General features: G+C 35.9%; 2 protein-coding genes across 4 annotated transcripts in view; both read right to left on the bottom strand.

Moving 5' to 3' along the window:
• Nucleotides 1-3,616: 3,616 nt before the first annotated feature.
• On the bottom strand, nt 3,617-13,104 carry C5H3orf38 (chromosome 5 C3orf38 homolog). The gene is made up of 3 exons (XM_060098633.1): nt 12,616-13,104; nt 9,501-9,739; nt 3,617-8,027 (listed from the first exon to the last, which is right to left on the bottom strand). The coding sequence occupies exons 1-3, from the start codon at nt 12,992-12,994 to the stop codon at nt 7,455-7,457; spliced, it is 1,191 nt and encodes a 396-aa protein (XP_059954616.1). The 5' UTR covers nt 12,995-13,104; the 3' UTR covers nt 3,617-7,454.
• An 8,241-nt stretch (nt 13,105-21,345) lies between these two features.
• ZNF654 (zinc finger protein 654) overlaps nt 21,346-27,110 on the bottom strand; it is an 88,082-nt gene continuing 82,317 nt past the window's right edge. For 2 of the 3 annotated variants that reach the window (XM_060098631.1, XM_060098632.1), the window contains exons 8-9: nt 22,032-24,375; nt 21,346-21,435 (exon numbers count right to left, since the gene is read on the bottom strand). In XM_060098631.1, coding sequence (XP_059954614.1) covers nt 21,428-21,435; nt 22,032-24,375 — 2,352 coding nt within the window. In that variant the 3' untranslated portion in view covers nt 21,346-21,427. The other variant, XM_060098630.1, reaches the window with a different exon arrangement.

Here is a 27,110-nt window from a genome sequence, read left to right as displayed (position 1 = left end):
TGACAATAGTTAAAGTAGTAAGAGTGCATCAATGAGAGATCACAGAGAAGCACTTTCTAATAAAATAAATTCTTTATTAAACAGTAAAATTACTTTATACAAGTTAAAGTGAGAAAAACATAAACTAGGAGAAACAATAAGCTACTTTATGTACCGACTGTCTTCTGTTAAAATACCTGGTACATAGTAAGTGCTCAATAAATGTTTACCAAATTCAAAGAACATTTAAGAGAAAACACTGATATGTTATTTAAAATCAACTTGTTTCCTCAGTCTAAGACTCTTGCTTTAGTATAAGGCTGCTCTTAGAATTAAAATAATGGCTTATTCTACATTTCTCTTAATTTCTAGGAGTCTACTGTTCAATGATTTTGATTGTTCTATTACTAGTTCCAGCATTAAAGGACCTGACATGCTAAAATTTTCTATCATTATCTAGTTTCTGCATTCTAAACTCATTTTATCATAAAGCTGTACTTCTCTAATCAATGCAGTCAGTACAGCAAAACCTCCTATCTGCTCAACAAATGTTTTTCCATTACACTTCCTAGAATAACTTTCAGTGATCTTAAGAGCAGTATCCATCCAGGGCCATGCTTCCTACAGAAAAATCCTACCCCAAATCTGCCACTTGTCTCCAATGTCACTCATAAATATTTGCCAACTCCTACTACTCAATCTCTTGGAGTCATCTATATTTGATTCTTTTATTAACATCTTTATTTTTACTAGGGATTGCTGGCAGTCTATAATTTGGCCTTCTGTCAACCACTTTACACTCTTCTTGACTAAAACATGGACATATATTTTAACCATATGCAACAAAGCAAAAAAGTTGTACAGAACACCAATTTTTCAAACAACTTAAGCATTTCTAGTGATTAGAAAATAGGACAGTATTTTAAAGGCTTCAAACTTTTCCCTTTTCTATTCTAGATATGATCTCTAATTTTTTTAATCTTTTTATTTCCTCTGTAAATAGAAACACACTATACACGTAACTTTAAAAATGTTTGAAAAACACATTTTTCATTCTTTGTTTTTTCAATGAGCATGATTTATGAGGAAGCAAAATAATAAAAGAATTTCCTTAATAATGAACTACAAATTCACTTAAAAGTAATAGTGTTAAGTTGCTGAGAAGGCATACAATCACAAAATCATGTAACCTGTAACAAAATTGTTCCAGACCTTAGAAATCATCTAACTGGTTCATTTTTATATGTGAGAAAATGAGGAATCGAGTTTAAATTCTTTCAAAATAAGGGAGTAGCAAAAGTCAGACTGGAAATAAAGTGCAATAAAAAATAGGCTTTGTAGTTTAAAAAGAAAATAAAACAAACAAACAGAAAAAAGCCAGAGGAAGAAAAATCTCTACAACAAAACTACGTTAACTTCAGAACATTACTTAACTTTTTGGGCTTCAGTTTCTTCATCTTTTACAAAAGCATAAGACTTTAATAATACTATCTACCAAAGAGTATTGTTGGTTTGAGTTCATATGTCATTATTCAGGAAAATAACTTTGGCTTTATTCATTGAACAAGTATTTACTGAGTACCTAATATATATGCTAGGTATTGTCTTTAGCAGATAGGCAGAGGACTAGAAATATGTAAGCCTCTGAATAAAAACTAGCATTTGTTCCCTTACTCATATCTTTAATAAATATTATTGAATACCTTGTCTGTGCAAAGCAGTGGAAGTACAATGAAAAGTAAACCAGTCCCTGCTCTCAGTTAAAATCTTAGTAGGGGAAATTCATAAATTAGCAATAATATCTAAAGTGCTAAAACTGAAATGAGGTGCTCTGATAAATATTAACAAGAGAGTCCAATTAGAGAGGAGAAAACATTTAAGCCAAATCCTCAAAGATGAAAATGAAGCAGCCATGCAAAACCTGGGGAAAGATTATTCTAGACAATGTACACAAAACTCCTAAAGAGGAAAAATGCTTGACTTATTGAGAAATTTTTAGTGTTTAAACTCCATTTCTATCAGGGTCCTTTTCTTTCTACAATATATTAGACTGTCTGCAACAACAAAAGAATTAATTCTACAACTTTGGATACTTGCCAGTAAAAGCAAAGGGCTAAGTAAGCACAAGATAAATACAAAGACTAGCAATAGATGTTGGTTGGACCAAACAATGTGTGAAAATGAATGGAATCAAAGCTAAATAGTGATAAAAAGCAGATTATGAAATCTGGACTTTATTTTGGAGGTAATGTAACACTAATGAAATTTCTGAGCATGGAAGATATGATGAAAGCTGTAGTACTTTAAGGAAGTTTAATGTCACAAATATGCAAGAAATATTAAAGAAATAAATTATTATATGTCAAGGTTTAGGTAAAGAGGGTCTAATTACAGCAGCTGAAATAGAAAATACAGCAGATTTGCTACATCCAGATGTGGCAAGAAACTGAACGTGTGAAACAAAGACTATTTCTGAGGCCAAAAGCACAATGGTGTCAAACAGGAAGGAAAGAGAACCAGAGATTGTGGTAATACAGTGAGTTTAAGAAATTTGCTATAAATTGTTACCTACTTTTTTTTATTTCCCAATTACCCAGTTTATTCCTTTTCATAAGTAATACTGTCATACAAGAACATTATCTTTCCTCCAAGTGGTTTTATATCACTAAACAATCAACTTAAGAGGTATAATTACAAAAGGATGCAGTATGCATTAACACTCCTACCTAATCCAGATAAACTCAAAGGCATCTTTGCTTTGGAAATAAGTGTCAGCAAATGACAATAAGTCAAAAAGGATTAATCAAAAACCTACTGTAGGGACTGCCCTGGCGGTCCAGTGGTTAAGACTCGGAGCTTCCACTGCAGGGGGCTTGGGTTCAACACCTGGTCGGGAAAGAAAATCCCGCATGCCTCACAGCGCAGCCAAAAAACAAAAAAAAACTTACTGGAGATGAGAGGCAATATGTGTAGTCGTTAGTTACCACTTGGCTCTCAGGCTGTAAAATCTGGGTTTAAATCTAGGCTCTACCATCAGCTATGAAAGCTCGGGATGTTACTTCAACCCTGTTAAAGAGTGATAGCTGTCCACAGGATTAAATGAATTAATACAGGCAACATGCACATAAAAGTAACTGCCATATAATAAGCACCCCAAATTTAGCAATTATTTATCCTGTGCAAAGCCCAGTGGGGAAAAGACTGAGAAATAAGTAGGAGTCACAAGTTCTAGGAACTACTTAGGGAGGCAAAAGTACCTTAACACGTAACAACCTGAGCACAATTAGTATAGTAAAAGATCAGAGATAGAAAAGACTAATGCAAGTTAATGAAACTAAATGCTTCAAGCAAAAAGGCTTTCCTAAGTAGTTACTGATTTTTTCTTCAGAAAATATCACATCAGACAAGTAACACAGTTGGCAGTGGACAGCAGGAGATTCCTTCAATCCTTAAATTCATTAATTGAAATATAACTAATTTCATACTTGAGATTTAGGGTGCCTAAAAACTGAAGATGAAAACTGCTAACCAAAGAACCCTCACTAAATAACTCACTGAAAAAGGTAAATAAGTTTAAGACCAGTGATTCTATTAACATTACATGACTAACAGAAGTAACTCTGGAGCTTCTGGTTTAATATTTTGGAGAACATTATAACTCACAGTAAACATCATACTCAATTTTAATATTAACACTTTATTGAAAGACTACAGGAAAGGTACAAACTAGAAAAAGTAAAGCTGAAAGGATTTAGTGCACTCTGACAGTTCTAAAATTATTTTCCTTCCAACTCTAGCAAAGGGCCTAATGTAGTTCTCACTTTAAGACATCTAAACCCAGAGACTGAGATTTGAATTCAACGTGAGAAGTTGAGGTAAATCAACTTATTGATGTATTATTTTATCTTATGCTTGATTCAGTGACTTACAAAGTGTAGATGCTCAATAAATATATGCATATAAACTTGAAGAGAACCCAGATCCATTAAGTCTTATTTCCCAGCATTACAGCTGGGCTGTGTACCTTCAAACTGGCTATATACAAAGGTTATAAATAGGGTTGGGGAGAAGAGGGGGAGGGAGCTGATCACAAATATAGACCCTTCAGAAGAAATTCATATTTTTAAAATGTTTCATTAGAATTAGCAATATGCAATCATTACCAAATAAACATCTCCTTAGGATAAAGTTTCATAAAGATCTTAAGAACATTATTTAATGTTTTTTTCACATTTTTATCACTTTCTCCAAAGCATGTTCATTGAACTTGTGCAAATAAAATGAATTCTGCATTAATGTTTCACTTGACAGTACTGCAGTAGGTTTTGCCTTAATATCTAACATCTATTGAAAAACAAAATACAAACAACTATCATAAACTGACAGACTTTCTAGAGATTATTCTTTCATTAGTAAGATTTAGTCCTCTAGCTTAAGGACTCTGGCAAGGGCACAAAAGTTTCTAAAAATAATTTTAATTTTTAACACAGTAGAGTAGTAGTCCGGGGGGAAATAAAATTATTACGGCAGGATTTGAATATGGAGCATAAGGATCCCTGTTAGGACTCACAGATGTGCTTCAGGGAAGACCAAGAACTCAATGAAATATGCAAAAATTGTAATACTATATGCAAACATTTTTTCTAGAAAGAATATAGCTCTCTTTTTCAAAAGGTCAATGACCATCCCCTGCAACCCCAAAAAACAGTGAAAAGGGCATCTCAATTTGTGAAAATAGATGCTGAGAAAAACATCAAGGTATGGTTCACTCATTTTTATGATCTTTTAAGCCACAAGAGCCATTTTGTTAAAACACAATGTTTCTGATTATCTCATTTAGTTAAACCATTATTCTTTAAATCCTTTTCTGGGGTGCTATTACAATTTCTTACTGAGACTAAGTAACTAGCCTTCCTTTAACATAGAAATGTTGCCTTTCTGAAAACCCAAGAATGTTTTCCTGTGTTTGCCATTTTCAAGTTGATTTAGTAAATTAGATACGGCTTTTTTTCTATTATTTGGTATTTTAGTAAGACAAATGAAATATGGTTTTTGGTATTCTGGATATTAGTAAAACATCCCAATACAACAATTACTTTTAAGTTTTTAACAAAAAAGGATATTGATGTATACTGTTAGCTATAGCAAATCAGCCTCCGGTAAATAAAGACCAGGTGTCCCCTGGTTTGACCAACCAATTACTATGAATTATGTGTGGAGTTAGTTGTATTCTTTACTACTTGACTCCACAAGCCTCACAAATACCAGCTAAGTATAATGAAGAGACAAAGCTGTAGTCTCTACTATTCCCTAACATAAACAGAGTAGTGAGTGGTAGTAAAAGTAGTATTCAATCTGCACTGTGCTTTTGGACCTTCTCAAAGGCCTGACCAAGCTTTAAGCTTCATGAGCAAATTTCAGTTCTTCTAGGTCTTCTTTCTCTGAACAGGAAGTATACACTTCCCTTATAATGGTTTCTAGGTATCTTAGGGCCCTCCAGTATATCCTACTCTGACCTTGGGCTTCTGAAAGTCAGTAAATTTTAATGGAAAGTTAAAATTATCCTGAATCTTAGCTTGGGGTCTAAAAGTTTGTGTATTCACGTATTAAAGTCAAACATGATATAACCCCAAAACCACCACTAATGACTAAAACCAAAGACAAAATCTACATGCAAAAAAGTCTTTTATACAGTATATAAGCTTCTTTTGCTCATTCATTCACCCATTCACTTAGACATTAGGTCCTACTGTGTGCCCAGCTGTGGGAATTCAAAGGAAATAAAATATAGCTCTAATTCTCATTTGGTCTATCGGAAAGATTTCACATTTTTAAGGGTGATTAAAAGAACATGCAGATTACAGCCTTCCTTGAGCATTACACATTCAAAAATTCAATACTGAACAATCTACAGGTAATTTCTGCCCATCCTGAGCATCTTTGGTATTATTTCTTGATAATAATACTTGACATCAATAGCACAGAGAAAACAGATGGGAATAATTTCAAATTTTATCCTTTATTTTGTATATTTATCGATAACATGTTATAATGATACTTCAAACTTAAAGAAAAAGATAACAGGTTTAAATCGAAACAAAAAACTATTCTTACAGCAGAAAAAGGGATTTCCCTCCTTTATTAAGTTCTTATTTTAGGACATATCAATTTGTACTCCTCGTAAGAGGCATAGGACTAAAAAAAAAAAAGATCAATTTTTTCCTCCTGCTTCCAAAACTTTATCAGTTACCCTAGATGATCATGAGCAGAGTTAAAGTTAAAAAAACTAATATGAACAATACCTCATCACATTTCCCAGTTGAATTTTTTCCAAATGGCATTTTTGTAAATTAAAATTACTAATTAAATTCAGATTCAGCAAGTAGTTGCTGGGTGATGAGGAATTTAAACTTGAAACCAACTGTGTAATCTGGCAACTTAACCTGGTAACTCAAATCTAGTAAAACAACTTAAGAGGTTAAAAAAATCCTAATAATTTTAATTCAATATATGTATTTTTTTTTTTGTCACCTCTTCTAAAATCATTCAAGAGAAAACACAGTAACTCATTTAAATTAGGAACTGGGTAAACCTTTAAAAAATTTTTCAGTAGTATGTTTCCTTTATATGCTATTATAATAAATGCTCTAGAAAACTGTTAGCTGAAACTTTAGATAAAGAAAAAAGTCTGTTTTGAGAACAGCACTTATCATTGCCCAAAATTGTTCAGAAAGTGTTGCAGATTTTAAGATACTTAGCTTGGACAGCAGCAGATAACTCTGAAAAATGTTCCTCAAATATTTTAAAAGGCAACTTAAATTTTTTTCTACCAGCTAAATTACTGGACTTTTTGTATAAGAATGTCATTCAAGTTTTCTAAAATGAGAGTTTACTCATTTTAGAAAGTGAGCTTACTCATTTACTGAGTTCACGGTAAACATCTCTAAGATTTGTATTTTTTAAGCAGTACTGTCATGAGATGCATTTGTAAAATTACCCAGATTTAGACAAAAGTAAATGAGAAAATTAAAAGGGGAAGCCTTGAACACTATTAATTTTTTCCCACATGACAAATACAGATATTAGCAGAATATCCACCAAGTAAAATGAAAATATTAACTGGTTTCTAAGGCACACAGTTAGTTACAACATCTAAAGTGGGATTTATTTGATGAATTGCATGAAGCCTTCAGAACATTTGCTGCAACTCAAGTAGAAAGAGGCAAGTGTTCACATAACACGTTAGCCTGTAGTCAAGAAAGACATTTCAACTAAAATATGTCAATCCCCGAATCTGAAATCACTTAGACATTACTGATGTAGTATTTGGAAGAATTTCTGTAAAGAGATTTTTCAGACTGAAATATAGTACTCAATGCTTCAAGGGCTAGGCAAAATTAGTTCTCTTTTGTTCAACAGTGCCTCATTTCCACTAGATAAAGTTTGGTCTCCAGTCTCACTATCCAATGCCTGCCTTACATTGAGTCATCCTTCACTGGACCACACAAAGTGTTTACATTATGAAAGGCTTCTAGATCACCTGGTTCAAGTGTAATAGCTGGTTTCATTAATGTTCCGGGAGCAAGGGAACCCTCTCCAATAATTCTCAGGTTGATAAATTTAATTTTCCAAGTATTCTCCACAAAAGGGCAGCGGATGAGTCCAAAAATTTGTTCAAAAATGCCCAAAAAAGTGTTCTCTCGGTGGACAGTCCCAGCAACTCCAACCACAACTAGACCATGGGGAGAAGAAGCACATTTCAGGCCATGGGAATCTAGATTGGGACTGAGAAAAAGATATTCTTCTTTCACTAGTGACAGCAGACGAAGGCTCACAATTTCTGCTCCATGGTAGTCTATGACATTTTGTTCAGATGTGTTGTAATAAAATCTAAGCTTGACATCATGCCAGAAGTGCTGTGGCCCCCATTCATCTTGAGGTGGTCCCAGAAGAGGATTCTGAGAATTAAGAAGTTCAAAGAACCAGTGACAGAATTCTTCACCTAATCGACGAAAATCAACCTTTTCAGCTTTTTTATCTTCTTTCTCCTGTTGATTAATAAAACCAACGTTAATTCTTGTATCTATTTTCTATCTTGCCGGTTTCATAGCTAACTTTTAAGGTACTAATTATAGCAGAAAGGAAATGAACTACCTGTGAACTCACTGAACCCATCTTGCACAGTAAATTATTTCTCAAAAAGGGGAGGTCATTTTAGAATTTCTCAGCTTAAACTTCTGAAAATTCCTCTAAGAAATTAAGGTTCAAAGTCTCTTAAAATATCAGCATGAATTAAGAGCCAATAATAAGGATTTACATAAGCATTTTCTCTTGATTGTGGCAGCGATTTCACAGGTGTGTTATTTGTCAAAACTTTCAAACTGTATGCTTTAAATGAATACACTTCACTGTGGTATATTTTATATGCAGCAAAGTTTATAATAAACACGTCTTTAAACGACACTTCTAATATGATTGAAATAGCTTATTTTCTATGATTGGGATTATTTTATACTATCTCTTTCCAAAATGAATATTGCAAAAATACACCTGATAGGCTAGATTTTATTCAACAATGTATTCCAGAGCATAGTACCTCATCTAGGTGGTGAAAGATCTTTTATTTACTGGGCACATGCTATTACTGAATGTACTGGGCACTGTGCTTGGCACTTAAGTGCTATTTCTGTCTTTCTCCACAAGCTTTATGACACAGATATTATCGTTATGCCCGTTTTATAAACAAGGCTCACAAAGGTCCTTACTTGCTCATTTACAGCTAGTATACAGCAGACCCTAATATGAAGTCACATCTATATGATTTTAAAGTCAATATTCTTTTCAGTACATTAAGGAAGGCTTAGAAGTTCCTTTCCTAATGTGAAGGCAAACCTCTCTCACTGTAAAATACCATTAAGTCAATGTGGGTATGTAGTTTAAAAACTGCAAGTTACCTAAAGGTTCAATCGATATTTAAATATTCACACAATATTTAAAATGTACAGTGGAGATAAAAAGAAATACGAACAGCCAATGTCAGCTGGAGGAAATTACTAAAACAGGATTTTTTCTAGCTAACAAATAAAAAATTTTTTTTAAATTTAAGTTTCTTTCATCAAATTTTTGCAATTTAATACCAAAGAAAGTCTTCAAAATGAGAAAGGGCTTACAACAGCATTCTTCTAAAGTGGAAAAAAGAAATTGTAGAACCAGAGACTAAATTAAAACTAAATTGATCCTGTAGTCTATCCATTCTCTTTAAAAATCAATAGTCCCCATTTGCTAAAGGGATACAAAACTTTTTCTCACAAATCAATAGAATATTACATATACATTACTAAATATCAAAAATATTTTCTCAGGTGCTTTACTGCTCTTTCTTTAGGATGCAAAAGATAGAAAGTAAAGCTAAAATTATTAAAAAAAAAAAAAACATTAACCACATCATTCCAGATCTAGGATTATCTAAAGATTTTTACATAGAACTACAGTTCAGGATACGACTATAAGGTCTGTTTTACCTGTTCAAAGAGTCTAATGTCCTCTGTCTTAACTGGCTCTGGAGTTTCCTTCAATTTCAATTGTGACTGCTTTTTCCAGTAATCCTTTGCATGCTGAATAAGATTGTGTTTTTCAGTAGCTGGAGGTATAATAACCCCCTGTGTTGCCAAGTACTTAAATATGATTTCTCGGTGGACTTTTTTACGCCTCAAAAGTTCTTCTACACTTTGACTGTACACTAATATCGCATGAATGGCATCTAAAAGAAAATTATAAAGATTAATAGAAAATCATGAGTCACTTGTAAATTTGTCCAGGGTCAGCAGAAACTCTATCAAATAATATTTATAAACTCTTGTCATGGCATTATTGCTTTTGTATAAGATGGTTATCATTTCTAAAAACCAGGAAGTGGGGGCTTCCCTGGAGGCGCAGTGGTTGAGAATCTGCCTGCCAATGCAGGGGACACGGGTTCGAGCCCTGGTCTGGGAAGATCCCACATGCCGCGGAGCAACTGGGCCCGTGAGCCATAACTACTGAGCCTGCGCGTCAGGAGCCTGTGCTCCGCAACAAGAGAGGCCGCGATATTGAGAGGCCCGCGCACCGCGATGAAGAGTGGCCCCGGCTCGCGGCAACTAGAGAAAGCCCTCGCACAGAAATGAAGACCCAACACAGCCAAAAATAAATAAATATACTTATTAAAAAAAAAAAAAAAAAAACACAGGAAGCAGGTTGTCAAGTTTTAGATTTTAAAAAAATTTATTTAAACTATAAATTTCCCCACCTAAAATTCCTCCTTCCTTTCACTTCTCATACGAGATTGTGAATTTAAGCATTTTCTTTTAAAGAATGGTTGTATTTTAAGAAAAATTTTGAATAAGAGAAGAAAAATTTTAATAAGGTCAATGGAACTAAATTCATTTACAATCCCTAAAATATAGGTAAAATTACAATACTTTTCAATCTCCTCACTCTACAGATAACGAAAGTCAGGGATACATGAAGTATCAACAATCATACTTCTAAGAAGTGGCAAAACCAAGACTCTTAATTTTAAAGAACTTCTATTAAACAACAGGCTAAAGATTATTTTTACATATGTGAGGTATACAGAATGGTAATAAAATGAACTCCTATATACACATGTCACAGCTTAAGACACAGGAATTACTGGTATCTTTGAGGCCTCATTTTACCTCTCCCTACTTAATGCTATTCCCTCTCTCTCCTCGCTCACCTCACATGTAGCTACTCTCCAAAATTTTATCATTCCCTCGATTTTCTTTTTTCTTTTTCTTTTTCTTTTTGGCCACTCTGCCGGGCTTGCGGGATCTTAGTTCCCTGACCAGGGATCGAACCAGGGCCCCCCAGTAGTGGAAGCTCAGAGTCCTAACCACTGGACCACCAGAGAATTCCCTCGATTTTCTTTAGAGTTGTACAGCATAACTATGTATCCCTACAAAATATAGTTTGGTATTTCTTTGAATGTTCTATAAATTGAATTCATCAATATATATAGTCTTCTATAATTAACTTTTAATGTTTCTGAGATTAATCTATGTGGCTAGACACAGCTGTAGTTAATTCATTTTCAGAGCTGTACCATAGGTAATTATAGACTATACCACAAGGTATCTATCCTTTTGTTTATAGACTGTTATTATGTGTATCCAATTACAAATACTGTTACTTTGGACATTTCCACACTTGTCTCCCAGCCCAGAGGGGCAAGCAGCATGAGCATCACCTGGAGCTTGTTAGAAATGTGGAATTTCTGGGCCCACCCCAAAACTACTGAACCAGAATCTGCATTTTAACAAGATCACTGAGGGACACATAGGCACATTCAAGTTTGAGATGCTCAGGTAAGTAACCTTCCATTTTAGGAGATAATATCGAACTTGTTTTCCAAAGTACTAGTTCTAATTTACACTCCCCCAGTAGTTATCAACGACATAACTTCACAAGATCAACAACACTTGAAGTTTTTACATTTAGTTTTTGCCAACTTGGTACATATGAAAGACACCATGTAGTTTTGGTTTTCCTTTCATTGCTTTCTAAAGATGTTGAGTATCTTTCAATATACTTATTATTCTTTCCTCTCTGAGAAATGACTTCAAATCATTTAACATTTTTGTACTGGGTAGTTTCGTTTCTTGTTTGCTTTGGGATCCACCATCAATTAAATTCAGCAATTTTATCTATTACAATTTTAAATTCACATTCACCAAGACTGTTAGAAGGCGATTAGCATGTAAAATATATAAATGGCAAAGAACTACATTAAGTCTAAAATTATTTTCAGTCTAAATTCTTAGAAATTTATTCACTTAGTGTTCCTGGTTCACTTTCAAATGAATGACCTTAAATGGCGGAAATGTTAAAAGCAGAGAAAGACAGTTTTAAAAGGCAGACTCTTTTGTAGATACTTAAGTCATATGCTAATACAGGAGGCGGACATTTTCTCATTTTAAACTAAAATTCAGCAAATTTAAAATAAAACTAGCCAGGTAATATACAAAATCATAAATGCTTAAGCTACTCATTACATTACAACCAGACTGAATATTTATAATCCATGAAATCTACTCTACCGAAATGTTTATTTGGCTCTGAAATTAATGTAGTCCTAGTACACAGAATCATCTCTGAAAAACTTTGGATCCAAAAAGAGACATGGATTGATCCTATCTGCTCTTTTATCACAGTAGTTGTTTTACGCAGCAGACTGATAAAAAGTGTTTATGATATCCTCCCCCAAGCTTGAAGAAAATGAGCAGCGGCTGACACTCCTCAGCTGATCGAAACTGAAAATGGAAAACACCCTGACTCCCCGGAAATCTTCAAAAAACAAACAAAATCACTATTCACGTACCCTGCATCTTCGAAACAAGCAGCATTTGCCCACAACGTATAATGAATAAAACCTGGAAGCAGCGCCATTTTCAGCGTGCATCTGAAGCAACAGAGCAGCTATAGGGGCCGAGATTCCCGAGGGTTCCGCACAAGCGCAATCCCGGACGGGCTGGGAAGGAGGCCTACCACGGCCTCCACTCACACGCTCCCGCCAGCTGGGGGCCGGGTGAGGCCTGGGGAGGGACGGCCGCCCTTGGGGAGAAGGGTCTACCTTACCTTGGCGGTCCTCAGGCTGCACCAGGCGGTTGGTGATGGTGTCGCATAGGGCCATGATCTCGTCGCTGTCCAACAGACCGAGCAGGTTACGACAGCCCTCCATCTCTGGGTAGCTGAGCCCCGACATCTCTACCCCAGAAAGGGGGAAGAGGACGCCAACAACTTCGCCCCCTTCGGCCCACTGGGCCAGCGCCGTGGCAACAGGTACCGGAAATGCTCTTCCCGTTGTTCGCAGCCAAAGGGCCTCGCGTATTCCAGAGCCGTGGGCGCGGAAGTGATCGTTAATTAGGGCACTAAGGGAACGCGGTGCCCCGACCGGTTCCGGGCTCTCGGCGACTGAGTGGAGTCCCACGGATCTCACTTTAGGGAAACTCCGCATTTACACCGGGAACATCGACCTTCCATAAGGGAAAACGAACCTAAACTCCTCAGGAGTCCCTCCTCCAAAAGAACGCCTGGGAGGGCTGCGCATGGCAGGTGCGCGGAAAGCCGGCGGCGGCTCCAGCGCACAACAAGCTCCCGTGATGCCGCGCGGCCGGCCAATGGCGGCGTCTCCTCCCCGCCTTTGGGCCGGGTCCCCGGGAGCGCTCGAAAGTTCTCTGCGGCCACTTCTGCGTTGGGACCACCTGTAGTTTGATATTCTTAAATTACGTAGTTCTGTGTTAAAACAATTTGGTTTTGTTTAACATTATACTTGGAAAAGTTAAGGGGAAAAAATCACCTATTCTGTGCTACGGCTGCCCGCCTTGCAGCTGACTTAAACTCCCCAACAAGCTGCGGTCCGCTGTTGCTTCCCTTCTTATCCTCGCTGGCTTGGCTTTAGGCGAGGCAGTATCTCGAATAGTTTAAGGTTGGGGTCTTTGAAAGCCAGATTCCCAGGGTTTTATCACGTCATTTACTAACTGTGACCGAGAGCAATCTCTTTGGTCTTCCAGTTTTCTGTCTCGAAACGGATCTAGTAGAGATACCTACTTCATAGGGTTGTTGAAGCGCAGGGAGGGGGTGAAGAACTGTGCCTGGCGCGTAGAAAGAGCCCAGTATATATTAGCTATTGTTACCACTGTTGGTGTCAACATTCACGAGAGGGAAACTTCAGACTTCAACGCATTGTCACTGGCTTCTGTCTCCTTCCATTGTTTTAGCCATATTTTAGATTTGTTAACATTTAATTAGATTATTGCCAGTTAGTAGCTGAAATGTACACACCTGCAGATAACAGGTGAGCAGATTTAACTTTTAAAAAAAATATATCACAGCTAAATATCAGTCAAAATGAACTGTAAATACAGTCTTTAAAATAAGGCATTCAAACCATGGTTAAAGTGATTTGCCAGTGGATGTTATTGGGGGTACCATTTACTCATCAGATAGCAATTCTTCATTTGTCATTAAGCATTGAGTGCCTACTATGCTAGATATTGAAGATTCCGAGAAATGACAGACCCTCCTTCAGGGAGCTTTTGCGAGTGTTGCAAATAAAGAGGTAAGTGCTCACAATACTAGTGTGGAACCAAATGGAAAAAGACATGCCCAACTTTTTCATTCGTTCATTTTTAAAAAATGTGTTTACTGAGCATGACTTGCCAGACACTGTTCTTTATGCTGGGAATAAATGCAAGTCCTTTGGAGCTTGTATTCTAGTGGAAGGAAATAGACAATAAACATAAAAGAAACTATACTATGGCAGGAAATTCTATGGAGAGAAATCAAAAAGAGGGATGGAGGAGAGGATGTTCCTATTTTATACAGGCTGTGAAGAAAGGCTTCTCTAAGTGACATTGAAGGAAAGACCTGAAAAAAGTGAGAAACTGAACCACAGAAGAGTGTTCTAGGAAGAAGCAAAAGTAGAGGTTCTGAGGAAAGAACAGAGTGCTTGGCATGTAGGAAGGAGGCCAGGAGGCTGCAGCAGCTGGTGCAAAGAGAAAGCAGTGAGTAGTGAGATTGGAGTTGTCAAGATTGATCTAGAGCAGGGTTTCTCAACCGTGGCACTACTAACATTTTGGGCAGGATAATTCTTTGTTGTGGGTCTGTCCCACAACATTGTAGGATGCTTCAGCATCCCTGACCTCTCCCCACTAGATGCCAGTAGCATCTCCTCCCCACTACCAAAAATACCTTGTTCCTCAAATGTTTCCTGGGGGGCGGGGGCAAAATTCCCCAAGTTGAGAACCACTGATATAGAACCACTTGTCCAAAAGTGCTTTCTGAGATGAAAATATTCTGCATCTGAGCTAATACAGTAACCATCGGGCACATATGGTTATTGAGCTATTGTAATGTGGCTAGTACAGCTCAGCTGGCGAATTTTAAATTTTATTTGAATTTTAATTAAATTTTAATAGCCACTTGTGGCTAGTGGCTACTGTATCAGCGCAGTCTAGAGTCTTGCAGCCCACTGTAAAAACTTTGGCTTTTATCTTTTACCTCTCTCTGCATTTCCTATTATTCTCTCAGTCTCTCACTCCAGACCAGTCAGTGGTTCCCTTGCTATTTTGTTCCTTAAACTTGCCATGCAGGTCCTTGCCTCGGAGCCTTTGCTCTTGCTATTCAGCCTAGCACATTTTCCCCTCAGATATGAGTGGCTCTCTTTTCCTTAACCTCATTCATTACTTTCCCTGCTCAACAGTTATCAAAGAGGTGGTATCATCATATCTTATCATCATCCTGTTTAAACACCACCTACAATGCCATGCTTACTTATACTTTCCCTACACACTTAATTTTTCTCTTATATTGTATTTTTGTCCCCCCTCCCTACCCGCCCCCCCACCCCCCGGTAGAATGTGAGTTCTGAGATTCAGGGTTTTTTATGTTTCTTTTTTTTTTTTTTTTTTTTCAATTGCCTATTACAGAGGCTGGCATATAGTAGGTATGCAATAAATATTTGTTGAATAAATGAATGAATTGTAAAGCTATTGGAGGATTTTAAACTGAGGAATGGCATGATCTTACTTGTTTCAAACAGTATCATTTTGGCTGCTGGTGTCTAGAACAGACTGCCAGAAGGGCAACGGTAGAGGCAGGGAACCCAACTAGATTAATACAGTAGTCCAGGTGAGAGTGAAGGACACGATAATGAGTCAGGGATGATTGCAAGGATTTGGTTTGGGCAACTGGAGTTGCTGTTTACTGAGAGGAGGAAGACTGGGAGAAATAGGTTTCAACGGAGAAATCCAGAATTGTCGAGATTAGGCTTTCTGGAGAGTGTGGTGATGCCCAAGAAGATTAAGCAAAGAATGAGGAGTGGGGCGGAAAAAGAATTACAGGTAAAGGGAGCAGTAGTGAAAAATGCATGGAATAAAACAGCATGGCTGGTTTTGGCTGGAACCAAGAGAAAGTTAGTAAAATCATTAACAGGAAGGCCTCAGCTCCCTTCAGGAGCTTAATTCTTAACCTTGCAAGAACGGCTCTCCCCTTTTAACAGATGTGGAAGTCTGAGCTCAGTGGGGTACACTTAATTGCCTTAAAACTATCATGCTGGAATTTGAATATAGCTGATCTCCACACATCTTTGAGCTGTTTTCATTAAATTACATTGTGGTAGTTTGAATCTCTGAATACTTTGAAAAAAGTTCTTTAGATTAGAATGGTTTTGGGGTATTAGATGTTAAAATATCCATTCATTAAACAGTAGTTATTTAAGTACCTATTAATAGGGGACTTCTTTAAATGTCCTGGAAATTGAATTTCTAAGGCTCTATAAATTTAATACTTTATGAAGAAACTGGTTGCTTTAGATCTGTGGTTTTCAAACCTTAGTGTGTATCAGAACCACCTGGAGGACTTGTTAAACGACAGATTGGTCCCTCACCTGATCAAAAATTTAGCTTTTTTTTGGGGGGGGGGGGGCGGCGGGCACGCCTCGTGGCTTATGGGATCTTAGTTCCCCGATCCCTGGGGACATGGCAGTGAAAGCGCAGACTCCTAACAACTGGACCGCCAGGGAACTCCCCAAAATTTAGCATTTCTAACAAGTTCTCAGGTGACAGCGATTCTGCTCTTCTGGGGACCACACTCTTAAGAATCACTGCTAGTAGAAGAGAATGGAACATCAAACAGCCATGTCTGTACCGGACTTCATCCTTTGTGAAATCACTGATCCTTAGGCAAGACTAACCCTCTCCATCTGGATATATTAGATCCACTCATGCTGTACAATTTGTAGGGAAAACTGCATGGCAGAATGGAAACTGCATGGCAGGATTTTAGGAGGAAACATCCGACTTTTCAGTTCCACCTCTCCATTTACTAGCTGTGTGAATAGTCAAGTTATTTAACCTTTCTGAGCCTTGGTGTCTAAAAAGCATTGTTCATATCTACCTTTGGGTTGTTTTAACAATAAGAGGTAACACATATAAAGTAACCTGGTACACAGTAATTTCTTCTCCAGTTGCAGCACCCATAAATAAGGCATGAACCTCTCTCCCTTTAGTTTTTATTCCATGTAATATTGGATCGCCTCCATTTTAAATATTGATATACAGCCCAAATTTCTGGCCTTGTTATCAGTTGATTCTTGAAATTAGTATGGATCTTATGCTATGAAAGCAATCTAATTTGTTTATCTTGGAAGTGTATTTAATATTTGATTGCTTCCCAGCATTACTCAAATTTCAAAAAAGAAAAAATGTAAAGTCTAGATAACCCCAATAACTTTATCTAAATACCTCAATACATGTAATAGTCTAAGATCATATGACCATAAATCATAGATGGAGAATTCTAATCTCAGCTCTAGAATGTTTCAGTAACTTTCTCAGTTTTTCAAAGCATAACATTTGTAATATGTGCAAATCACCGTAATTAACACAATATCTGTTCTTTCATTTGCAGTGCTCATCGTATCAAAGAGTTTCTCTCTACTTCAGCCCCAAGCTGCAAGTTATAGCAAAAAGTGTAGGAGGTTTTCCTTTGTTAGTGAGCCAAAAGAGTAGGAGCCCTCATGCCCAAGGACCCCACTTTTAGATACAGATTACTAATTGGCTTGAACGTTTTCCCATTGAAATACTTTTGTAGGAAGTAATTTTCATAATTTACATCTTATTTCAAAGCGACTTCACAGTCTTTAAGTTCCACCAGAGGCTCTTCATCTCTGAAGAATTACCAGTGCAGATCAGTCCATCCAGTGTCTTGGAGAGTTCTGATATTCGTTTTCCACCTACTAAGTTTCCAGAGGGTACTATTTCACACTGAAACCACTTACCTGAAATGACTTTAGTAACCAGTGTTCTATCAACTTGTAATTCCTGCATATGGACATTAGTTTAAACAATGTCTAAAAATATCTATTTTGTGTAGACTTTGAGTTTTCTATATTCTTTAAAATCACTCAATAGGGCCTCCCTGGTGGCGCAGTGGTTGAGAGTCCGCCTGCCGATGCAGGGGATACGGGTTCGTGCCCCGGTCTGGGAGGATCCCATATGCCGCGGAGCGGCTGGGCCCGTGAGCCATGGCCGCTGAGCCTGCGCGTCCGGAGCCTGTGCTCCGCAACGGGAGAGGCCACAACAGTGAGAGGCCCGCGTACCAAAAAAAAAAAAAAAAAAAAAAAAAAATCACTCAATAACCTGAATATGGTAATATTAACTGAAATACCTCATTCTCTTATGAAACATAATAGAAATTTATTTAACATATACCTTAAGCCTAATTCCTTTTGAAGTAATGTGCTACATAAAACTGAACAACTTCATTACCAACAAGGACAATGTTTTATTGAACAAATCTATGTACAGTACAAAAAATTTCTTGAAATGAGACACTGTTGATTTATTGCAGTTCAATGGCTCAGTTTTAATTTGTACTCTTATAAAATGCAAAGTAAAATAATTTAATGTTCAACAAGGAAGCACAAATTTCCTTTCTTGCTGAATCTGTAATATCTTTCACATATTAACAATTCCAAAATGCATATGCAGCATTTAGTCATTCTGAAATGGTGTTTTACAGTACCAAATAAATTAAAAAATAAACACTACCATCCCTTTTAGGTTTTCCACCCATACTACAGTTTGAACCAAACATGAAAGGAGTACAGCTGAACCTTCAAGTGTGATTTGAAAAGAATCGCAAGTTCAATGTTATGTTATGTTTTCATTATATAATTGGTGGTTTAAAAAAAAAAAAAATGACTGAAGCCCAAAGTACCAGTGCCCCTGTCCACGAAGGTTCTCCTTTTCTATCTATCTTCCCCATAATATGAGCAGCAAAAATTCAGATTTGCTATTTTTTTGACCTTACTGAAACATAGCAGAAAGTTAATATTTAATGTTTCAAAGGAAATTTTTATTTGAAAATGAAGGATTGAAACTTGGTCCATGTAAGATAAACACATCCTTAAAGTAGAAGGAGTAGAAAAGAAAAAGAGAAGAATTTGAGGAATAAGAAGAAAGCTTCCTTGTCTTCTGAATCCCACATTGGAACTGTTGGAAGTTTATGCACCCCGTAAAAGCAAAATGATGTAAGTTTATGTTTTATAAGGCATACATAAGAAAATGTACACATTCTTTCAATAGCAATTATTTGATAAGTATATAAAGAGGTTAAAACAATGTGGTCAAATAGAATTTTATAAAACATTTCTTGATCTAGTTATGTATAAACCAATTTGATCTCAGTCTTTCAGAAAGTTTTCCCTTACCAACACAAAAGTAGAAATAAAACCTCAAAGACAAAAAAATAACACGTGGAATATGTTTAAAACATCTTGGTATGAACTGCAAAATGAATGAAAATAATTTGCAGACATGGATTTATGTCAATAGTTACAACTTATAAAAAATAAAAAGTTAAAAATGTGATAAAATGTTAAGCTGTGATTTTAAACATCTGGAAAATGTACATAGCAGAAATATTTCAAAATAACTTCATTGTCCATATGAACTAGTTTCCAAATACTTTTTATTACATGATGTATTTTAGACTGAACTGAAATAGAACTCAAGTATTATATTTTTAGTATCAGGAAGTATGGAAAACATTTTTTTCTTTAGTTGACCTTAAAGGATTTAAAAACCTTATCGAGTTGTTTACTTATGTTATTTAAATGTAAATTCCACAGCCTAATGTAGGCTACATAACAAAACAAAAACCTGACTTGATTGATATGGACTTATGACTATCAATTGCATAGTAGTGAATGCCTATGATAAATAAACTAATAAAATTGGGTAGTTTTTTAGATATCTGATTTATCATGACCTGGAAATCCTAATTTAATAAAGCCTGGATGCTACCCTGGAAGAAAAGTCACACTTCCTTAGTGACTTCATTCAAGAAGCTTTAATATCCAGAAATTTATAATAGTAGGGTCTGATGAGATTATATACTTTGAACAAGAATGTATCAGTTGGAATAACTGGAATATCTGGTTGACATTGGTATGTTAATAGCTCTGTTTTTGAAGAATTTGCCTTTGCATTTTTGTTCATTTTACTCCTGCTATAGATTAACACACTGTTAGGTAAAAGGAAATTTTTAAGCTTCTTCTTTTAAAGACTATACAAGTCGAACACATCTGAGAGGGTATTTTAAAAAAAACCTTTTTGTTTTAATGATTTATTGACTATTAAGTTAAAATCTTCCTTAGGAAAATTACTGGTCATCAAAGAAAATAAATGCATCAATATATCTTACTGTGTTCTTGCTGTGCAAATTTTTGTGTAAATATTTCTTTTTATATATAAAAATTACTATTCAGACCAAATTCATCAGAAATAAATAAGAAAGCATAAGTAATATGGCTTATTTTAGAATTAACTCTCCTAATTGAATAAAACCAATGAATTCTTGACCGGATTCTTAGCTGCATATTTTTCTTTTTATAGTCAAGTTATTTTTATAGGACTGTACTTAGATAACTCACATTAATGTCTAAAGGACCTTACTATGAATCATCAAGCAATGTCCTAACACTACTCTATATACAAACAGAAATATCCCAGTGTGCTTATACCATTATTCACATTGAAGAATTTGCAATTCAGTGTTTTCTTTCAACTAAGATAGCCTTTAATGGTCTTAGATCCTCCCATCTCTTCCCAGAGTTACTGATAATATGTTTTCCATTGACGCTGCTGCCTTTTAAATATAACTCATTGGTATTATAAAAATGGAAAGTGGAAGGTTCTGTCAAGAGCTTATTAGCAAAGCACTGCTGTTTTGTCTACTTTTGTTTGTTAATTTTAAATGCTGGCAAGTCATTCATTGAACTTTGACCTAATCAATCATCTGGAAACAAGGTACAATCTTTTATAGCTAGGATGGTGATAAATCGTTTTACTTTCATCTTATCAATCAGTTTCTAAGTAATAATAAACAAACAGAAATGGTTCCTTAAAGCATGTTTGACCAGAAAGGAGGACATAACCTGATTAGGCATGACAAGAAAACAAACCCTATTTGTGGAATACTTCTAAGTTGTTTATTGTAAACCACCCCCCCCCTTTTTTCATAATGGGTTTTTCCCTTTCTGTAAGGCCATAGCTGGTTATTCTTTTTGACTAGTTGCCTGCATATGTTTCTCACATAAGCGAAACTGAACATGCTGCTATTAATCATCATCGACTTCTTAAAAAAATGTGTTTTTTCTGGATAACTGGTACTTTGGGAGTTTTGTAATAACCCTTTTGGAGTCTAAACCAGCACATCTCCTCTGTGGGTTCATTCTAGAAAATGTGCTTTGTCTTTATCTTTAGTAATCCAAGACCGCTCTAAAATTAAGGCCATCAGGGAAATAGCAAACTGATGATGCATTTTCTTGTAGTGCTTTTTGCACACTACTGCTTGATCGACAGATCGTTCTGAAACATTTTTATCAGGCACCTGTAAAACAGAACACGTCTGTTAATTCATATTTATAGATGTTCATCTAGTATTCTAAGTTAGATTTCCTGTTTATTTATACCCTTACTCATTTAAAGAATATTAATATTAGTAGAAAGGCAAGCTCTTCTTTTGCTCAGTTTTATTTTTCAATTATTTTCTGGTTTTTTCTTATTTTTGTTTTTGTAATAGAGGCTCAACTTGGTTTACATTTCTGGCATGCAGATGAAAAACATTTCCATCATAATTACTTTGTTTTAGATCTCTTATTACATAAAACTTGGAATGAAGAAAAGCCTCGGATACAGTTAAAGAGTATGATCCAGAAGTCTGAAAAAACTGTGTTCAAGTTCTGGCTTCCACAAGTTCACAGGTGTATGTATGCCTACGCAAATTACTTGTGAATGTCAGTTGCTTGATCTATAAAACAGGAATAGTGATAGCACCTCATGGTGGTTGTATGGATTAAAGGAAATAATGTATGGGGTAGTGCTTTATTACCTGTGTTATATAAATGTTAATTTTTTTAACCTTACAAAGATCTATGGCATTTTCTATTTCTACAGATATACCTGCTGAGAAGATAGAAGACTTACTTTCATCATCTGAATCAAATCCAAAGAGTGTCTGACATTTCTTTTGTGCAAGGTGAGCCTCAAGTGCTTCTGCATTACAGTAGGTGGTCAGGCATTTGCCACATCTTAATCTTTTCACTGATTTTTTACAAACGTTATCTTGATCAGAACAGGCATCTACCCTATCAGTCAGAAATTTTCTGCGTTTTGGCATACTAAGGTACCGTTCATCAAGGTAACTGGGAGGCAATGGTCTGACATATGGCTTTGTTAAAATTAAGCCATATGAAGTATGTTCACTCGTCTGATTTGGTTTGGAAGGTGCCTGAGGTACTGGCAGGGTACTGTGTTCTTGTGGTACAACACTAGGTAAAATGGAACCGTTTTCTGTCCTGATTCTATTTGTATCAATTTTCAAAGCAGGATCTGAGGAAACTAAAGGTGTTTGCTCTATTCCACTGTGTCCATTGACTAAATCACTAATACAATTATTTTCAGAATTTGGCTCTATGTCAGGCATCTTTTGGTCTGTCAAGCTTATATCAGAAACAGTGTGATCAGAATGTTCATTTCCATTCTGAACTAAACGGTCTGTTTTCTTTTCCATACTTTCTATACATGTCTTTGGTTCTGTAGGATCTTTCCTTGATTTGCTAGTAGAAACTGGTAGACTAACAGTTTGTTTCTCATTACTAGATGAGTCTTTTTCCTGATGATTAGATTTTGAGTCTGTAAGAACATCCCAAAGAATTGTTTCACTTGGTTGTGCAGATGATTCTGGTGTTTTACTTAAATAGTGCTGAGCTTCATGTTCATATAGCAGAGGAAGATCTTCAAAAAGCTCATGGCATTCTGGAAAACTACACTGAGCTTGAAATATCCTGTGACTTTTTGTGTGCTGAGCAAGTTGGATTGGCAGCTTAAATGACTCATTACAATTAAAATGCAAACAAAAGTACACATTTGGATAGCTGTGTCTATTAAGGTGATCTATAAAATGTTGAGAATCTTCAAACTGCCTTTGACAAAATTTGCATTTTCCTTTGCTCCACTTCATTACTGTTTGCCGCACATTTAAATCAGTTGGATGTACAGTCCTTGCATGCTTATTTAGAAATCCAATTCTTTTAAATATCCTGACACAGCCAAGAGCGGGGCACTTAAAGTTTCCTTCTTGATCTGTCGCATATATGTCTTTTGGATGGCACACGGTTCCATTGATTTTATGAAGTACTGAAGTTTCCTGATTCAGGTCGTAATCATCTTCTTCATAATCACCTTCTTCGTCTTCTTCCTCCTCATAGTCATCCACACATACAGGTAATGGCTCTGAGACATTATTTAAAGAAGTATCAGGATTGCCATTTTCAGTAATATTTTCAATAACATCTTCTGATACACTTCTGGGAATTTCAATGAATTCACCCACATGTGAAGGGATGACATCTTTGTTTCCATCACTGGAACGAGTAATAGTCTCTACTTCCAAATCCTTATTATCAGACTTCCCATTTTCAAATGAAATGAAAGTATCAGAATAATTTATTTCTTCCAAAGCAGGATTTTCCTGATCCTCCTGTTGAGCTGCAGCAAGTTGCTGTCTCTGTATTTTCTTAACATGATTCTTTAAATGCTTCTGCATAAGTCCTCTGTTTCTAAATTTTCTACCACATATCACACATGAAAAACTGCCCTTTTTCTGATGAGCCTGGGCATGCCTTACAATGTGACCACCTAGAAATTCCTTGTTACATAACATACACCGATGCCTTGGGACATTGTGATCTACTCTGGAAGCATTAAGAGCTGTGAGGTTTTTCTTTGCATTAATATGACCTTTTGGTTGCACTCCAGATATATCATCAGGATCAAGCTCTCCAGTGCTCTGATCTGTAAGAGAGTCAAGTCCTTCATCTAAACCTTGCTGTTCCACTGCCTTTCTTACATTACCTGTAGAATTTTCCAGTGTACTTTCATTTAGAAATCTAACTGCTGATTTATCACTCAGTAATGCTACACAGTTTTTCTTAATCATTATGAAGTTCCAGAATTCAGGATCAAAAAACAATCCCTTTTTCAAAATTGGAAGTAATTCAAAACGAACACGATTTTGAACACTACTTGTGCCTTCATTATATTCTTCATCTGGACGTTTGTAAAGCTCTTCAACAGTATGATAAGCTTCCAAGGAGCGCTCAAGAAAAAATATTGAGAGTGCACAAATCCTGAGAATCTCCAAATCATTTGGCAAAAAATGTGCAATTGTTTTATAAATTAGACATTTAGTTTTGGGATCATCATGAAGGTCTAGCTGTAGGGCACAACCACATATTTCAACACAAATTTGTAAGCCTTCTTCTTCAACCTGTAAAAAGAAAAATATTACTGCTACTTCTTAAAAAAAATTATTAACACTTACTAGTTTATCTTTTGAAAATATTGGGTTGGCCAAAAAGTTCCATTAACATCGTACGGAAAAACTCGAACAAACTTTCTGGCCAACCCAATACAACATTGAAATGAAAGCTAAATAAACACAGTATTCTAAATGTGCAATTTTCTTCAATGGGTAGCCATGTTTAACTACTTTTTAATATATAAATAAATCTTTTTTAACTTGAGAATAACCTGGAAAAGACAGTATTTTAGCTTCCAATTTATTTAATTTTCAAGTCTGACAAGCCCTACTGACCATAATACAAAATGCTTCATAACCTTATGGTTATTAAAATGTAAAATGCTTTATGAACTTATGGTGATTCAAGTTTCTTACATATCTAGGCCCCTGTTTTAAGGTACCAATCTTACATTCTGTGGCAGAAGGGTTAAATTTGTATTTAAAAACACAGGTATCGGGCTTCCCTGGTGGCACAGTGGTTGAGAGTCCGCCTGCCGATGCAGGGGACACGGGTTCGTGCCCCCGTACGGGAAGATCCCACATGCCGCGGAGCGGCTGGGCCCGTGAGCCATGGCCGCTGAGTCTGTGCGTCTGGAGCCTGTGCTCTGCAACGGGAGAGGCCACAGCAGTGAGAGGCCCGCGTACCAAAAACAAACAAACAAACAAACAAACAAAAAACCACAGGTATCAATTTTTGATGTTAAAAAATACTAAAGTAAAAAAAAAAGAACTGCTTATGGAAACTCTTTCATAAAGCTGCACTAAATAATATTACTTATTGTACTTATTAAGTAACATTATTTATCCAAATAAGGGGAGAAGTGTAATCCACATGAAGAAGGTGATTACAAACTTTCCAAATCTAATAAGGTATCAGAATAATGAACCTACTGGAAGTTATCTGAAAAGTATTCAAGCTTTGAAACTTTTACTGATGTCTCAAAGATAACTGCATCAGCTTTTAGTTGGGAATTTGTTGTCTATCCACCTTAATTCAAGTTATAAATAATGCCTCTAGAATGATCTAAATGCTTGTTTGACTAGAAAGAGATAAAATAATAATATGTCTTTAACAGTTGTGTCTGTGTACCATATTGCCTGCATATGGTATATTACAGATGACAGGGAGGAACACTACTTGCCAGCCTCATGTCCTCTTAGTTCCTTATGTGCTATGCAACCCTTACTTACAGTTCCACAAGCAGACCTTAACTCTGCATATCACTTTACCTCGCTGGTAAATTCCTACCCATCTCCTATTCATTCTTTGAGAATCAACTCTGCCTTGAAAGTTTTTCTGATTCATTCTGGCCCCTACCTTGGGGTAGAGTTAAAAACATTCTCTATTCTTTCCACTGAGAATAATTTATACTTATTTCTTAAAAGCATGTAATATTGTTTCATAATTGTCTACGCCCCTACTTCTTGACTTGGAATTCCTAAATCACAAGGACAGTATCTCATTTTTGGTATCCTTCTGTGGTTAACATAGGAGTTGGCATACAGTGACCTTTGAATAAATGTTTGCAGAATGAGTGAGATCAGATATATATTCCACTGACTTAGTCTCCTATAAATCCACCATTTCCAGCTTGGAATCCTTTTCTGAATTCAAATTTCTCATTTCTATAATTGTCAGTTATAAAACCTACCTAGATTTTCCAGATATAGCAAATTCAAATCCACTGCTTCAAAACAATTCATTCTCTTTGTCCAATGTTCTATCTACATTCTCTCTTTCCTCATGAAATTATAATGTACTCACAGTTGCTGAGGTTTAAAAATTTGAGGATCATCACAAAAGGGAACAGGCTACTTTCTTACCTGAAAGCCTTTAACAATTCCAGTATATTTATGGACTGACATTTCAATTTTTAGAGTAGCATTCAGTCCCTTTAGGGTCTATAGCAACCCCACCCCCAACCCCACAGAAACTAAACTCTTCGATTAGTTTTGTCATTCACACACTTCCCCGTTTCTGTGCCACCCTATTAATGCCACTGGACAGCTATGAGAACCAAATAATAAAATGAGAAGGGGCTCTGTAAACTACAAATCCTCTACAAATATCAGTATTATCCTCCTCTATCATTTAAAACCCAGCTGAAAGCATCTTCCTCTGTGAAGGCTTTTCAGATATGCTATCTGTAATGTCTCCTTCTGAACTCACACAGCATTGCCTGTGCCTCTTAACACTGAGGCATGTGAATGATCTATTCCATCAGATAAAAATGTTTTTAATAGAGTGTATAAGAAATTAAGCATATTTTAAATATTTATTTCATCTTTGAATTTTTCCTCTTATCATGTATTCTTAGGTTGACCACACATGTGAAAACGAGAAAGCTCTATGATAATTGGCTGAACTTCACCTATATTGTAAATTTTCTATAACAAAGTCTCTCGATTTTTGGTACAAATGAGAATCATGTTAAAAAGCAGAGATAGATAAATATTTTTTTAAAAGTTTTACAGGTAATTCTGATGTACTTCAACTATTAAGAAGCATTCTATAGCATAGTTTGTTTTTTTCCTTGTTTTTTTGGTGGGGAGAGAGGTTAACTTTGACAATGCATTTAAATGACATTTCACTCTGTAATGATGAAGCTATTAATACAGTTAGCAAAATAAACAGAAAATAAAACAAATCAAAACCCTCTGATATAATGCTTTTTATCACGGGAATATGATCACTACATGGT

The sequence above is a fragment of the Mesoplodon densirostris genome, chromosome 5 (genome assembly GCF_025265405.1).
Source record: "Mesoplodon densirostris isolate mMesDen1 chromosome 5, mMesDen1 primary haplotype, whole genome shotgun sequence".
NCBI lineage: Eukaryota > Metazoa > Chordata > Mammalia > Artiodactyla > Ziphiidae > Mesoplodon > Mesoplodon densirostris.
Note: the sequence above shows the minus strand (reverse complement) of the source record. Positions and strands in the feature narration are given on the sequence as shown.